At 40.8% G+C, this 16,857-nt stretch overlaps 1 protein-coding gene across 1 annotated transcript in view; it reads right to left on the bottom strand.

Moving 5' to 3' along the window:
• Window positions 1-16,857, bottom strand: part of TNIK (TRAF2 and NCK interacting kinase) — a 669,757-nt gene that overhangs the window by 157,194 nt on the left and 495,706 nt on the right. Inside the window, exons 10-12 of the mRNA XM_007946612.2 lie at window positions 12,939-13,114; window positions 7,154-7,220; window positions 2,720-2,924 (exon numbers count right to left, since the gene is read on the bottom strand). Of these exons, the coding sequence (XP_007944803.1) occupies window positions 2,720-2,924; window positions 7,154-7,220; window positions 12,939-13,114 (448 nt within the window). The remainder of the gene's footprint in view (window positions 1-2,719; window positions 2,925-7,153; window positions 7,221-12,938; window positions 13,115-16,857) is intronic.

Below are 16,857 nucleotides of genomic sequence, written 5' to 3'. Positions count from 1 at the left end.
ATTTTTATGTGCTTCCAAAGACTTCTACAAAAGACTCAAAAGAGAACCTACAGATTGGGAAAAAAATATTTGGCAATGACATATCTGACATGGGACTTATCTCTAGAATTTATAGAAAATGTTAACACCTCAACAGCAAATAGACAAATAATCCAATTAAAAAATGGACAGAAGACAAGAATAGGCACTTCACCAAGGAGGATATTCAGGTGGCCAACAAACACATGAAGAAATGCTCACAATCATTAGTCATTAGAAAGATGCAAATCAAAACAATGAGATACCATCTTGCCCCAACACTAGTAGCAAAGTTCAACAAGTCAGAAAAGAATAAATGCTGGTGAGGCTGTGGAGAGATAGGAACCCTCATACACTGCTGGCGGGACTGTAAAATGATACAACCACCATGGAAAGCAGTATGGTGATTCCTTAAAAAGTTGGAATTAGAAATACCATTTGACCCAGTTATTCCATTACTATCTACACATCCTGAAGATGTGAGAGCCAGGACAAGAACAGATATATGCACACCCATATTTGTCGCAGCACTATTTATAACAGCAAAAAGATGGAAGCAACCTAGGTTCCCATCAACAGAAGAAGAGATAACCAAACTATGGTACACACACATAATGGAATACTATGCAACCCTAAATAATAACGTATAATCGGCAAAACACTGCATAACGTGGATGAACTTGGAGGACATTATGCTGAGTGAAATAAGTCAATCACAGAAGGACAAATACTGTATTAGTCCATTATTGTAAAAAGTCAAGGAAAGGTTTATATATGGAAGGAAATTTCCTTTGTTGGTTACCAGGAGTGGGAGGGGAGGATACGGAACACTGTTAGGTAGGTAGAGATAAGTGTTGATTTGGGTGAAGGGCAATGTACCAAATATGAGTGATCAGCATGGTGGCACTGAGGAAGAGGAAGACATAGAGAGGTTCATGGGATGTACAGACAACAAAGATGAACCCTTTTGCATATACTGTACTGCATTGTCAGTGAAGGCAAACATTGATCTATGGGTGGATAGATGGGTAGACAGGCTGAACTATTAGGAGCTCTGGTAGCATAGTGGCTAAGGCACTTGACTGCTAACCAGAAGGCTGGCGGTTCAAACCCACCAGCCACTCCTCGGAAGGAAGGTTGGGCAATCCTACTTCCGTAGTGATACTGCCACGGAAACCCAAGGAGGGGTCGCTATGAGTCAGGGCTGACTCGACGGCACATAACAACAACAACAACAACATGCAGGGGAAGTGTGCCCAAGACCATGTTTACAGTTGTCAGACAATCTTTCTACAAGTTATCGGTATGTTCTGTAAGAATTCTCAGGTATATAGCAGAGCTGACAAGGGACAAGGTTGTAGTCACTTCTTGGCCACAGCCAGCTACCCAAAGGGAACAAGTAATTGGACCTGTGCGCTCGAGACCATAGTTGCAAGGGACATCAAGTTCAATTGGCATAACATACTACACAAAAACACTGTTGCACACCCTACTTTGGCAAGTAGTGACTAGGATCTTAAAAGCTTGCAAGGAGCCATCTAGATGCAACCATGGGTCTCTCCTCTTGCACAGCAAAGAAGAATGAAGAAAACCAAAGACATATGGAAACAATTAGTCCAAGTGGCTGGTATACCATGCAATCCTCAGCCTATATGACTATGAGATTAGAAGAACTAGATGGTGCCCGGGTACCACTGTCAACCACTCAGCGGGGGGATCTATCTAGGAAATCCTGGATAGAGTAGGAGAACAATGTAGAACAAAACTCAAAATTACTTTAAAAAATAAAACCCAGGTTTGCTGGTCTGACAGAGCCTGGTGGAACCACTGAGACTATGGCCCTTAACTGCCCTTCAGGTCTGGAATTGAATCCACTCCTGTGGCTTCCAGCCAAACAACAGACAGGCATATAAGCTGAATATTTACATTAGGTAGATACACTCTTTGGAAAGATCAGTCATGGGAGAACAGAAAGGCTGAGTATGGATGGGGCGACAGCTCAGGGGGCAGGAGTGCATGGGAGGGAAGGACACAGGGAAGAAGGTAACTATGGGGAGGAAGTGGGAGCAGAGCTGTTGCATTGTGGGAAATTGCAGTCAATGTCATGAGACAAAGTGTATGTGAGCTGCTGTATGGAAAGTGAATTTGCTCTATAAACTTTCACCCAAATTACAATACCAAAATAAAAAAAATCAACTCAGTAGCATCTAACAACAACAATATAACAATGCTAGGTACTGTTCCAGCCCTGGAGACATACTAGTGAATAAAAGAGATAAAATCTCTGTCCTCATGGAGTTTACATTCTAGCAGGGAGAGACAGACATAAAAAGGTACATATAGAGTGTGTTGGAAGGTGATAAGAATTACGCAAACATAATAAACCAGGGGAAGGGAACAAGGCATGCTAGAGTGTGGGGCTATGATCTTGCGAAAGGTGGTCAAAGTGCAAAGGTGATATCTGAATGAAACTTGAAGGGGCCAAGGCTTTCATCTGCTCCTGTGCTGTGACTACATCACCATAAAAGCCAGAGAAGTCCTTGGCTTGTAATAGCAGTCATGCCTCATGTTCCTTCTGCAGTCATAGTGTGCATGCTCCAAGCAGGCCGTGCCCTACCTCGGGTGGGACCTGGACCTAAGGTGATAGCTGGATGACAAAGCCAGTAGCTGCAGGGTACAGAGGTAGCTGGTGGACCCTTACCTCCTCCAACCGCCGCCGTTGCTCCTTCTGCTCCTCAATGCGCTTCTGGCGCTCGGCCAGCAGCTGCCGCTTGTGCTCCTCGTTCTCCCGCTGCTGCTGCTCCAGCTGCTGCCGCCTCAGGGCCTCTGAGCGCTCCTTGTTGGCCAGCTGGAGCCTCAGGAAGTCCCTGCGCAGTGTCGACTCCCCTGGCAGGTTCAGAATGGAGCTGTGGGCACAAGAAAGCAATCAAGATCCACATGGGGCAAGGGGCCATGCCATCACTACCACAAGTCTGCAATAATTCACCCACAGGACGGAAAGAAGCCACAGCTCATGCACAGGTGCCCAGATCCTCCATTAATGAAATCATCACCCTAAAAGGCATAGAGTCAAGGTAGGACACCGGTGTTCAGTCTACCCTTCAGTATGGCCATTTGCATAATACACACCTCTGCCCACGTCGCTATAGGATGTCACATTCCTGGGATCATCACCCCTCTTCAGGACTCTCCACAACTCTCCTCACCTTTGTGACATGACAAAGATTTCTTTCCAAAGGCTTCACTGAGTTTGCAAGCCCTGAGCCTCAGAGTGGCTCATTTTTCACATTTTAAAAAGGTAAGAAAAAGCCATCAAATAAAAATCGGCAATGGTGAGTAGTAAGGAAATCAGCTCTACTTAGATGAATACATGGCTTTCCAGTTGAAAGATCATTCTCACCCATGCTGCTCCTTGACTCCGCACTCCAAACCCCCCAAAGCAAAGATTGTCCTGCTCATGTGAGGACATGATCTACCAGAGAGGAAAAATGACCAAGCCTGTGTGTGCTAAGTCCGAGGAATTCAGGGCTTGTCTCATTGCACTACAGTCAGAAAAGATTTAAATGGTTTTGTTCTGACCATAGAAGGTGCAGCTGGGCCTTCCACCCAGTTCACTGATTCTTAAGCACCATGTACCTCAGTTTCCTTATCTGTAAAATGGTGGTTATGCATATCTGCATGCAACACAAAGAACATGGGGACAGAGAACACCAGAAACAAACTTCATCGACTGCACTGGTGGACTAGGGCTGCCCTGTTTGCATCTAAGGGTATGTGAACAACTTCTTGATGCTGTATAGCAGCCAAACAGGGAGGTTAACTTCGTGGGAAATGGTTCGTATTTGTTCATTCTAACACAGCCTTTTTAATTTTTCTGGCAGCTTCCACTTGAAATAAATCCATCAAACAAATAACTATTGAGCATCGACTATATGGCAGGCACTGTAATAAAAAAAAAACCAAACTCAGTGCCATTGAGTCAATTTGACTCATAGCAACTCCTCGTTGGGTTTCCGAGGCGGTATCTCCATGGAAGTAGATTGCCCAATCTTCCCTCCAAGGAGTGGCTGGTGGATTTGAACTACCAGCCTTCTGGTTAGCAGTCAATGCCTTAGGAACTATGCCACCAGAGGAATATAGTGGTGATCAGACACATAAATTCTCTCCCTAGAGCTTACTTTCTTGTGAGAAAGGTAGGTAGTTAAACAAATAATTAACCAAAAAATAATATAAATCACATAAGTTCACGTATTAGAAGGCTCTACAGAAGACAAAGGAGGATAATATTTCAAGAGTGACTTAGTGGGAGGGGCCCGGGACAAGGATTAAGGGATCTACTTTATATTGGGTGGTCAGGGAAAAACCTCTCTGGGAAGGTGACAAATGAACTGAGACTCAAATGATGACAAGTGAGGAACATGAAGATTTAGAGGGAAGAACGTTAAAGGCAGAAGGAAAAGCAAGTAGGAATTGGTGTGGCTTCTTCAAGGAAGTGAGCAACAGTTCATGTTGCTAGAGCACAGTAAATAAGACGAGTGGCATGTGCAGAGATCAGAAAGACGGCAAACTGGGTCAAGTTGTGGGTCATGAAAGTCACGGAAAGGTTAGAAGCAATAGAGTAACATGAATGGACTTGACTGGTTGCTGAATGGACAATAAAACTGCAGAGGGTAATAGGGTCAGCAGGGCCACCAGTTGGGGCACTACTGCAGGGCTCTGTGGTAGGGATGGAGGCTGGGAGGTCTTGGAGGTAGAGTTGATACAAGCATTGGTGGATCTGTTGTGTGGAGTGAGGGTTCATCTTTAGCTGCTGGGTGATGGTAGTGGTGAGAATAAGGGTGAGGAATACTGGGGGAAGAGCAGTCTTGGTGGCAGTTAGTGAAGGACCAGGATTCTGTTCTGGAAAGTGGATGGGGTACTCTGTGAGATGCCACCAACAATGACTGAGGCCTTAAGGCCTTGTTCACGGCCTTCCAAAGACAAAGCTTGGATCTACTAACAAAACCAGTTGCCAAAGAGTTGATTTCAACTTAATAGAGACTCTACATGTGTCAAAGTAGAACTGTGCTCCATCAGGTTTTTCAGTGGCTCATTTTCTAGAAGTAGATCATGAGGCCTTTCTTCTAAGGAGCCTCTGAGTGGACTAAAACCTCAAAATGTCCTTTCAGCAGCCACACATGTTAACAGTTAGCACCACTCAGGACACTTTCTACTAAGCCTCCTCTAACACTTACAACCTTTGTGTAAAACTCCTGAAAAACAAACAAACAAAGAAACAAAATATTGTGCCTATCTATTCCAGAATCCACATGCTCTGTTCAAAGGTGATGGGTTTGGTCAAACAAACAAAGAAACAAAATATTGTGCCTATCTATTCCAGAATCCACATGCTCTGTTCAAAGGTGATGGGTTTGGTCAAACAAACAAAGAAACAAAATATTGTGCCTATCTATTCCAGAATCCACATGCTCTGTTCAAAGGTGATGGGTTTGGTGAACCCAGCCTCACATATTCATGAGGGCACATGAATAATATTCATTGTGTTGAATCAATGTCAAGAGCTCTGAGCTACATTTCCAACTCAGTTATTAACTCAACGTGTGACCTGGTTATCACTTTCAGGCTGTTACCTCATTTCTGAAAATGAGACAATCACTGTCCCTTTCTACTTTTGAGGAATTCATGAAGATTATTTATTAGATGCATTCATAAAAACAGGACTAGGAACATAGTCTTCAATGTGCTATAATGACCTGTTTCATTATGTAAGTGTGCAGGCATGATGAGGGTGGCTAAGATGGCCTACAAGATGACTTCTAACATGAAGTTTAGCAAGTATTACAAAAGACAGGGCTCTGGGCTCTACAGAAAGGGACAAGGAGGGCTGACCCAACAGTCTGGAAAATAGTGCACACACAATGGGATAACTTCTTTCTTTGAAAGCACTTGGTCTTTGGCCTTACAGGAGTGTTCACTTTCCAAGTCATTACTTGGCAATCATCCTTTTTATCAAGGTAAACTTGGGATGGTCAACAAATTAAGTACCATATGGAAGGAAAGAATTGTCCTTTGACCTTTGACCTTGGGAAATCCTATAGTGAGTGAAGAGAGGAAAACTATATGCTCCTGTAAGCTTATTTTAGTTGCTTATCAAGAATCCAGCTCAGTGGTTCTGAGTTACCTATAGCAAGTCCTCTAGCTCAGTCCAGCAGTAACAGAATTAAACTTGGGTAGGTAAGCTCTGCCTCAATAATGTGGGTCCTTCTCCCAGAGCACTAGGGTGCCACTGCTCAGATAGCTAGAGGATGGGGAAACAAATACGTCAGTAACCCTTCTGCTTTGGAGTTTACCCCGGTGAATCTTCCCGTTTACAGTGCAGGGTACTATGGTGTGTGCCTGTACCTTTAGTCTCACCGAGCTAAGAACACTGCTGCTGCCAGCTTATTTCTCACAAAAGAGAAATCCTGGCAGGGTGAGCACACCAGCCTTAATTATTTATAAATACAGACAAGAAGAAAGTCGAATCAAAGTCAAGTGAAATTCAAAACAGGGAGGGTAACAAGAAGGCAGCACCTGATTTGGGGTCTAACATGTGACACCAGCAATGGCATGAATGTTTCTATTTAGGGTTCACCTCTAAAGTGTAATTTGATTTCCTGGAAATCATTTTCTCCTGGATTAGACTGCAGTGAAAATACCAAGGCATGTGACAAGGACAGTGGCTGCCTGAATAGGTTTCTCAAAGGAATGAAGTAATGAACTCAATAACTCAAGTCCTAAAATACCACCTGGGTCTCCAGAAAATTGCAATTTTAAGTACTTTTTGCCCTGTATTACCCAGATAATTGCCTCCTCTCCATTCTACATGTTACACATGTGAGGAAACAAGGCCTAAGAATACAAACCATAAATCTTGGAGGACAAGATAAAGAATATGCTGATTTCTACATTTCGCTAAGAGTCTACCCAGGGAAATTTTCCTAAATTAACGAGTATGTTCATGAGCAATAAATAAGAATGTCCTGGTAGATTCTTAAAGGTGAACCTATAAATCAAAAGGAAGGTAGCACTCAATTTCACAGAAACACCAGTTCAAAGTGTAAAATATTAGAAGGTACGGCTCTCCCTATCATACCTGGGCTCTCCTGAGTCATTCTCCTCTTCTTCTTCCTCACTTCCGCTGTACTCGTACTCTGTCTCATCTAAAGAAAGAGTCACAGAATATTAGCATACAAAAAGATGTTATTGGTCAGTAAAGCACAACTCCTAGTTTTATGTATAAGTAAAATTAAGGCCAAAAGAGTCGGAGTTAATGCTGAGACCAGGCTTCACATCTTTTGACTTGGGGCCCAACTGCAGAGAAAAGATGTCATTCCTACCAGCTGGATTCAAGTACATGGAATTAACCACATACCAAGACTGTTTCAGTTAAATCTAGGTATCTGTCCCTAATGCTTAATTTTCACATGAAAGAGAAGACAAGGAATGAAAAATAACCTTTCAGTTTGTGCTAATTCCCATTACCTGCTACCCAAATCAAGCTTTTACCGACTCACTGCACTGTTAACTTCTTGACCACACTAATCACTTTTTAAGTAGATATTATGACTTATATGGATACCAAAATGCCTTTAGCACAGCATACTGTACTAAATATTGTGGCATAATATGTGCTATTAAATATATACAGTTAAAAACTGTTTTGCTTGATGCACTGGGGTGTTCATTCAATTCGATAAATACTAAATGAATGCAAATGCAAGAATGAATACGATGTGACATCTTCGCTTTGGAGGAGATAAGAACCTAATGGATAAGTAAATAATCAGAGTTCCCCATGATTTTGACGAAAGGAAACGAATATTTAGTGGATGTCTCCCATGCCTGTCACCATGCTAAACACAGGCTGAGATCTATGTTCTCTCATTTATTTCTTAGAAGAGTCCTCTAAGATAATGCACATTTTTCAAGGGAGGACATTGAGATTACAAGAGGTTAAATAATATGACCAATGTCATTTTATTAATAAAAGGTCAATCTGGGATTTGGATTTAGAATTGAATCCAGAGGTTTTCAGACTATTTATTTTTAACAGAACAAGCCATTTGATTTCATTCAAAGAAAGTTCTTTTCTCTTTTTTTAAATTTAGCATTTTGATTCTGTGCTTGTACCTTCAACACTTTCATGATTTTCTGCTCCTCAATAAGGAAATCACGCTTGATCCTGTCACAGACACATTTAGCACACATGGAACCACCATAGGCCCTGTTTTTTGATTTGGACAACCTCATGAGAACCTTAGGTCTCACAGCCCAAACTCCTTGAAGTCGGCCTGGGCACACACCACTAGCAGATTTTGGCGCTTCACCAACTTTCTTGGTATAAATGTAAACAATTCCATTACCAGAGGTTTGTGACAGCCTAGTTTTGTTAGAAGCTGGATTGTAGGACAGCCTACAACAGTAGGTCAGCTGCTGGATCATTCTGAATGCCTCTAGACAGCGTGCCCGGAAGAGGAAAATGAAACACCCCTGAGTTCAGAGGTCAAAAAATAGGTTTTCAGGCTTTAAAACTAGTATTCTTACATGTTATATGCTAAACAGATATACATAAAAAGAAAAATCAAATATCAGAGAAAGGGACAGCTTATTTCTTCTGTCATACTAGGGAAAGGGGATAGTGAGGGCTTTGGAGAGGAAATAAACTGGGTCTAGGTGGGTTGGTAAGATGCCTGAAGAAGGGCATTTCAAGACACTTACAATATCATCATGCCTGGCATATTCAGGAAATAAGGAGTCATGAGGGTGTGGGAAAGGTGGCAATTAGATGGGGGAAGAAAGGTCAACAGGTGTTACATATATGCCAAGCTAAGAACTTTTCTGTAGGCAAGAGGAGCTCTTGGAGGAACTTTTAAGCCAGGAAAGTACCACATTACTGATAAGCTTCATAGTTGTAGGTTAGTGATTACAACTTTGAGGACATTTATGCATCCCTAAAAAGGAAGTCAAGCTGCAATATGGTTATATTACCATCACAAAGCAGAAGTCACATTCTCAGAACTATTCAATTTGATCATAAACTTAAATAAATATATTTTTCATTCTGTCAAGGATTGAATTGTGGCCCTCCCAAAATTATGTGTCAACTTGGCTGGGCTATGATTCTCAGTAGTTTGGCAGTTATGTAATGATGTAATTTGGCATTTTTTGTAATGATGTAATCATCTCCCATAATGCGATCTGATGTGATCAGCCAATCAAACTTCAAGAGGATTAGAGTGGGATGCCACACCCTTACTCAGATCATAGTCCTGATCTAATGTAAGGAAGTTTTCCTGGTATGTGACCTGCATTTTCTGTAACTTTTCTCTTACAAGAGATAAAAGGAAAGAGAAGACAGCAGAGGGAGAGGGACCTCACTACTACCAAGAAAGAAGAGCTGGAGGGAGGTGCATTCTTTAGACCCAAGGTCTCTGTGCTGAGAACCTCCTAGACCAAGAAGAAGACTGATGTCAGGAAACATGGAGATCTCCAAGGAATGTTGGGTCTGCAGATGCTGAAAGGAGACAAAGACCTCCCCCCTAAGTTGTCAGCTAACAGAGAGAAAGTCTTCCCCTGAAGCTGGAGCCCTAAATTTGAACTTCTAGCTTCCTGAACAGTGACAGAATAAATTTCTGTTTGTTAAAGCCATCTGTGGCATTTCTGTTATAGCAACATTAGATAACAAAGCTGTTGCCCATATTATTTAGCCATTAAAAGGATAATAAAAGTAAAGTAGAACTTGGTGAGTTCAAGGGCATTTTTTTTAAAAACATAAAAAATTAGCTTTAGATATTTAGATCTGTCTGAAACTTTCAGGCTACTTATTTATAAAGCACTATTTCATCAAAATAAAAAGAACCTGAACAAAGTGTTTTAATATTCCACACTGCAAGTTTAATATTCCAAACTTTCCTGAAATAGATAAACAGGGAGTTCAAAGTAAAACATAGAAATTTATGTAATAAGGGAAATTATAGCAAGGAAAGAAGCACACAATTAATCCAATTACTTTTACTCTCTAGGGTAAAAGCTTCATTTGTTAGGCTCCTCAATTTTAATACCTCACCAGAATCTAGTTTTATTGCTTTTATATTACAGGGCCAAATTAGCATGGGTCTAAGGAAAAGGTAATATCAGGTTTAGGGGGGAAAAAAAAAGCAAACACAAAATATAAAGCAATGCAAAATAGAATTAATTGATCCTGCCCAAAGTTGGTCATTGAAAGAGCTACTAAGAGAGTAAAAAAGTATTAAAGGGAGCACACTAAGTCATTGCACCAAACTGAGCATATGGAATGAGACCTCATTTGATCAAATACTATTCCTTAGGTAGCAGATAAAAATGAGACTAGACCTAAGCCTAAACAGGATTGGGTGCCTTAAATTACCACATAACTCTTGAATATGCCCTGGTAGCACTATGGTTAAGTGCTTCGCTGCTAACTGAAAAGTTAGAGGTTTGAAACTACCCAGTGGGTCTGCAGGAGAAAAGACCTAGAGATGTTTTCCCATTATTATTTCAGCCTAGGAAACCCTATGAGGCAGTTTGACTCTGCCTTATAGGGTCACTGTGAGTCATCATTGACTTGATAGCACACAACAACCAACAATCCTACCCTTCTACTCTGCAGAGAATGAACACATTAAGTCAATCTTCATAGCACGGTGATTTCTGAATCCCATTTCAGAGTTTGTGCCCCCACAGATGAAAACAACCCAAGGCACAAGCTTTACCCATTCTTATGGGTTGAGGAAGATGAATCCATGAGTTCTTACTACTATTATTACCCCTGAGTAGTAGTGAAAATTTCAATAAAGTATTACTTAACTAACTGTTGTTGTTGTTGTTAGCTGCCACCAAGTTGGCTCTGACAAATGAAGATGTTCTGTACAACAAAATGGAAACAACGCCCAGTCCCTTGCCATCTTCGTGACTGTTGGTATATTTGAGTTCATTGTTGTGTGGCATAGTGCCTAAGGCATTTGACCGCTAACCAGAAGGCTGGAGGTTCAAACCCACCAGCCACTTCTCAGAAGGAAGGTTGGGCAATCTACTTCCATAGAGATACCTCAGAAACCCAAGGAGGGGTTGCTATGAGTTGGATTTGACTTGACGGCAGTGAGTTTGTTTTTTTTTTCCCCTATGGGCTACACATTGTGTTAAGCATTTTACATGCATTATCTCTTTTAATATTTGTAACAATCCCAAGCATTAGACAATATTATTATACCCTATCCCTATTTAAAACATGAGAAACTGGGGTGAAGTTCAAGTGGCAGAGCTAGAATTTGGACACAGGTAATCTGAAAACAGAATCTGAGCACTTAACCCTTTCTCTAGACACATACACATACAGTGCAATAAATTACTTTTTAAAAGAATTATGGGTTTAAGGGACATGCATTGGCTGCCTGTCTGATAAATTGTTCTAAAATATTCCCTTTAAAATTTTGATTTCATGGAGTGGCTTGAGACCACTTACATGGCAGTACATACAAAAACCAGTCTTGGAATTTTTGACTTACCTACTTTTCCTTATGCGTCATTCCTTCAGCTAGGGCTTGCTTTCCAGCTCTTTGGGTTCTGAATGACACCTCGTATCTCTCCAGACTCAAGATATGGACCTCCTTTTGGTTAAGACTCATATTCTCCTTCTGAATCTAAACTCAACACACACTTTCCTCATAGTCTCCTAACTGGCTTCAGAAGTTCTCTTACTTGGAATCTTCACTGAAGATTTTTCTTCCAACCTATCCCTTGCCATTCCTCCTTCTCCCAACCTGGACTTCCACACTACTCACTGCCTCCTCCCTTAGCCCTTGGCTCACACTGAGGCAAAGAAAAAGGGAAATACAAATGAAAAGAGAGCAAGTCCTGTCTTGTTGCTGTCCAACTACCCTCTATGGTTCCCTTTGGACTGTGAAGAAAAGGGAAAAAGGTGGAGAGGATGGAAGTGAGGAAAAGCATATTATCATGTATCTCCCATGCTATGTCCCTGATCTTCCCTTCTAGGCCCCACTCCCCATTCTCATGTCTAACTTTCCAACCCCCTTCTGCCTCCTCACTGCCATGCCCTGCTAGCTGCACCTTTCTAATGTCTAAGAGTCCTCACCTTATTTGTCCTCTCCAATTATCCCTTTCCCATACCTCAACATTCCCTACCCAGCCCTCAACTAGCCATAAAACTTGCTCCAGACCATGTGAGTTATGCCTTAGTCAAGACATAAAATGCTAATTAAGGAACTGTGAGCCTCCATCCAAACAAGAAGGGTACAGTCCCAGAACTCATGTCTTTTCCAATGATAGAGTGAAGAAATTGTGAATTTAATAGATAGAGCCAGAGCGGTAAGAGTTTCAAAATTTGATGATCCATATAGCAAGCTTGGCAACCTAATAATCTTTTATAATACTGCAACTACAAGAACATTCATTCTGACTTCTAAATAATTGAATTAAAATTAGCCTCAGAGCACAAAAACTTAAACGCTGAAGTCTGACAGCACAGAAAAATTCAGCTACATGACTTTTTTTTTAGGCTGTCTGTCTTCTGTAAGTTTTTAGCCTTTTAAACATGAATATTCATTTGAATTAAGAGAATCACTTGTTATATTAATGTACTTCATAGTATCACTCAACATGACTTTGCTCAGTGCCTGGAAGAAGTAATGTTTCTCACAGTTCTATTCTTTCATGAAAGGCTCCATTTCAGCAGTCTCTCTCCATTGATGCCCACAGGCTGTGATCTTGGAGGCAGCCTCTCCCACTAAAGGATAATGCAGGCCCATTTGAAATCCCCACGGTCACCTTCAAATATATCAAGAGCTCATGACTCACTCCATCTTTTGTTTCCCTTGCTGAAATACAAATGTCCTTCTAACCTTTTTCTCCTCGCTTCTTCTTTGTTCTATCAATATGGTCCTTGAGTTGAATGCGGACCTGTCGTTCATTAGGTTGGTCTCGTATAAATGGATGCTTCATCAGTTGTTCTGTTGCTGGTCGCTGGCTGTGATTCTTTACCAAGCAGCTCTCAATAAAAGACTGAAATTTTTTTGACCTGCCAAATGAAAGAGATGAATCCATAGATAAAATGACAATCCAATGAAAAACAAATTTATATGTTTGATATGCTGTAATTAAAGAAAAAAATTAGTCCAATAAACCAATACGTGCCCCTGGATGGCATGCCAGTTAAGTTCTTGACTGATAGCTGAAAGGGTGGAGGTTCAAACCTACCCAGAGGCACCTTGGAAGACAGGTGATGCAATTTGCTTACGAAAGGCCACAGCTTGAAAACCTGACGGAGTTCCGTTCTACTCTGCATATATAGGGTTACCGTGAGTTGGAATTGACGTGATGGCAACAAACAACATCAAGCCAATATAAGAATCAACCAATCCCAAAGTAGGTCTAGTACTACAATAGGCACAGAGTTGTAGTTGTTGATGTTATGTGCCGTAGGTCGGCCCCGACTCATAGTGACCCCTCCTTGGGTTACTGAGGCGGTATCATTACAGAAAAAGGATTGCCCAAAGAAATCATCACCATTAACACATAACTGAGGCAACATATGGGACCTAACACAAATGAAAACATGTTTCCATAATTTATACCAAGCATCATATTTGAAAGGTTTACAGGAATGAGGAACCAGAGTGGGCCTTAAAGAATCAGAAGAAGATCACTTTGGGGAAAGAATGGTTCAGGCAAGGAATCAGTGAAACACTACAGCTGGGAGTGAGTCTCCATACGTCAGAGGACATTGAGATGAATTGCCTAAATCAGGCAAAAAAATGCAAGCTGGGGCATGTAAAACTAAAGTCAGAAAGGTCTGGTGTTGGTGGTGCATTTTGTAGAACTGAGGAAGATTCTTGTGTGGTAAAATGCACTTTACATGAGTCAACTTTTTATCAGTAATTTCAGAATTACTTTTGAACTTTGCTTACCAATTAATAAGAACATGTGATATGTGTATGCTTGTCATTAACCCAAGGACTTGGAAACTTAATTTTAAGGGATCAAGTTCATGCCTAGCAGCAGATTTATCTCCTTCTAAAAGGCACCATTTTCTCAAAGATAAACCTTGTGCCAGGGAAGTGGGGAGATATTGTACCAATGATTAGGAGCATGTCAACAATGTGGTAGAAATTAATGGTGGACTTTAGCCATAATTCATAAGTTGGGCACACATATTCTTAATGAATGGTTGAAGAAAGTGTGCAGCATCATAAATAATTAAGCTTTTGACTCTATAGTAAGACTCTCCAGTGTACTCACTGGTAGTACAGCACATCACCCCCAGAGACCTTTGCAGAACTCTGGTCACCTTCTTCAACCTCTGCTCTCTGCTCAGAGTAGGAGGGATCAGCCTGTGTTCTCCATCGCCCTCCTGTGGTGCACTGGGGTAGCAAGATCCGATCCAAGGAGCAAAGCTTTTCCAAGCTTCCCAGCAGATCCTTTATGTTCTTCAAGATTCAAGTGCCACAGGGCACTTTTACATACATCACTGCCCATTTCTGCTCAGGCCAACGCATATTCTAACCTCATTCTGTTTTTTTTTTTTTAAGTACTGAATTATTGGTATTTTTTCCTCCCAAATTTCTAACCAATTTTTGTGCTTTTAAAAATATTTTACATACAAGTAAAATTTTATATAGAAAAATTTACAAAAGTAAATGAAAAATTTAGTTTAAAATTTATAACAGTAAAATTTTATTTTAGCATAGTGGCTAAGACACTTGCCTGCTAACCAGACGGCTGGCGGTTCAAACCCACCAGCCACTCCTCGGAAGGAAGGTTGGGCAATCCTACTTCCGTAGTGATACTGCCTCGGAAACCCAAGGAGGGGTTGCTATGAGTCGGGGCCGACTCGACGGCACATAACAACAACAACAACAGAAGTGAAAAAAAATAAATAAAAGCACCTCCTGTGCTTGAGGTTGCCTCAGTAATGGCCACATTGTGGACCAGAAATAGTGACAACAAGATGGCCACTGTAGGCACCTCTTTGTTAAGTCCTTCGGTCCCTCACCCTGCTTCTTCTAAATTGGAAATTCTCAGAGGTATCTGCATGTGCCTTAGTTAGCTTTGTCCTTAGCTGTCTGGGGGAGTGAATAAATGAATGAAATGAATGCCTACAAGATAAAAGTTCTGGGCAAGAGCTGTAATACAGCTATCTTCCTCTCTGTATCTGTGAGAGACAGAGAGGAGGTTTGCAGAAAAAGAATTTTTTAAAATATGGTTTCTTTCCCAAATAAACTGAATAAATCCATAGAGGCACAAATATGGTATCAGCTAAGGTAAAAGATCTTACAAGGTAAATGTAATGAAATAGTGGATTTTCCTAAGGCATAAACTGGAAAGTATAAGGTTAACCAACATAAAAGAAAAGACCAGCTCCACACACTGTTTTTCTAGGTATGAACATCAGCATTAAAAAGACAAAATCAAAAACAAATTAAGACTGGGAAACTATTCAAAGTCCACAAAGCATATGGCAGTTCTCTTTTGTTTACCTGTAACTAGAAGCAAGTGCTTGTGTACGTGTGTGTGTGTGTCTGTGTTTAATAAAACATTTAACTATTAGAGAATGACAAATAAAAGAAATCATATCCAATTTAATAATAAGATCCAGACTTAACAGACTGTAAATTCCATTCCTTGACACTAACGCTTAAAAAGTTAAGAGAAATCTCTACAACCAGACAGTGCTAAAGTCCTTTTTCAATATCCCTCCTGCTGGAAGGGAACCTCAAGAGATACTCAAGAAAATAACACTGGCCCAATGGACGGGCTGAGATATGCAGAACTACAAAGCTGGCGATGTATTCCATGTCTTCTTCAAATGGCATAATTTGAAGGAAAGTAACTCTCACTGAAAGCCAGTCTTTGAAGGAGCATCTATCTCTTAATTCAGTTAAAGAGACCTTAATTCATGTTAAAGAATTAACATGCTTAAATCATGTTTAATTGAAAGTCAAAACACTTTACATGTGTTAAATACTGTTTGCTGAGCAGTCTAATGGGTTTAAAGTACATTTATATAATTTTATTGCTTGACTCTCTATCTGTTGCTGATAATTTAGTTCTGTCTCTTTAAAAAAAAATAAGCCCAAGAATAGTAATACTAATTTCCCAAGGGTCGGCACGGAGAGATAAATGTTAATAATTGGTGCTTATAATTCGAGGCACTAGTTTTTCTACTACCTGTGTCATTAAACACTTTATCTTTCCAGACTTATCTTGTTTATATGTTAAATTGATTTAGAGGAATTAAAAATGCTCTGGTGGTACCATGGCAAAGGCATTTGGCTGCTAAGTCTGTGGTTTGAACTCACCAAGCCACTTCATAGGGCAGTCTGCTTCCATAAAGATTTATAGCCTTAGAAACCCTGCAGGGTGGCTATGAGTCAGAATTGGCTTGATGGCAGTATTATTATTATTTTTTTTTAAATAAGATTATTATGTTAATCATTAGAACCAGCTGGTTAAAAGTGTTCGGTAATCATGTTGTTGTGGGCTGTAGAGTCAATTCTGATTCACAGCGATACCACATGACAGAGAATTGTTCCTACAGGGTTTCCTAGGCTGTAATCTTTATGGAAAGAGCCCTGGTGGTAAAGTGAAAACGATCAGCTGCTAAACAAAAGGTTAGCAGTTCAAACCCATTAGCCACTCCATGGCACAAAAATGTGGCAGTATGCGTCCATTAAAGAGTACAGCCTTGGAAACCCTATGTTGTTGTTGTTGTTATGTGCCGTCGAGTCGGCCCCGACTCATAGCGACCCCTCCTTGGGTTTC

The sequence above is a fragment of the Orycteropus afer genome, unplaced genomic scaffold (assembly GCF_000298275.1).
Source record: "Orycteropus afer afer isolate SDZICR_OR568_19922 unplaced genomic scaffold, OryAfe1.0 scaffold00168, whole genome shotgun sequence".
In the NCBI taxonomy this organism is placed as follows: domain Eukaryota; kingdom Metazoa; phylum Chordata; class Mammalia; order Tubulidentata; family Orycteropodidae; genus Orycteropus; species Orycteropus afer.
The sequence above is the reverse complement of the archived record's forward strand: the minus strand, read 5'-3'. Positions and strand labels throughout refer to the sequence as shown.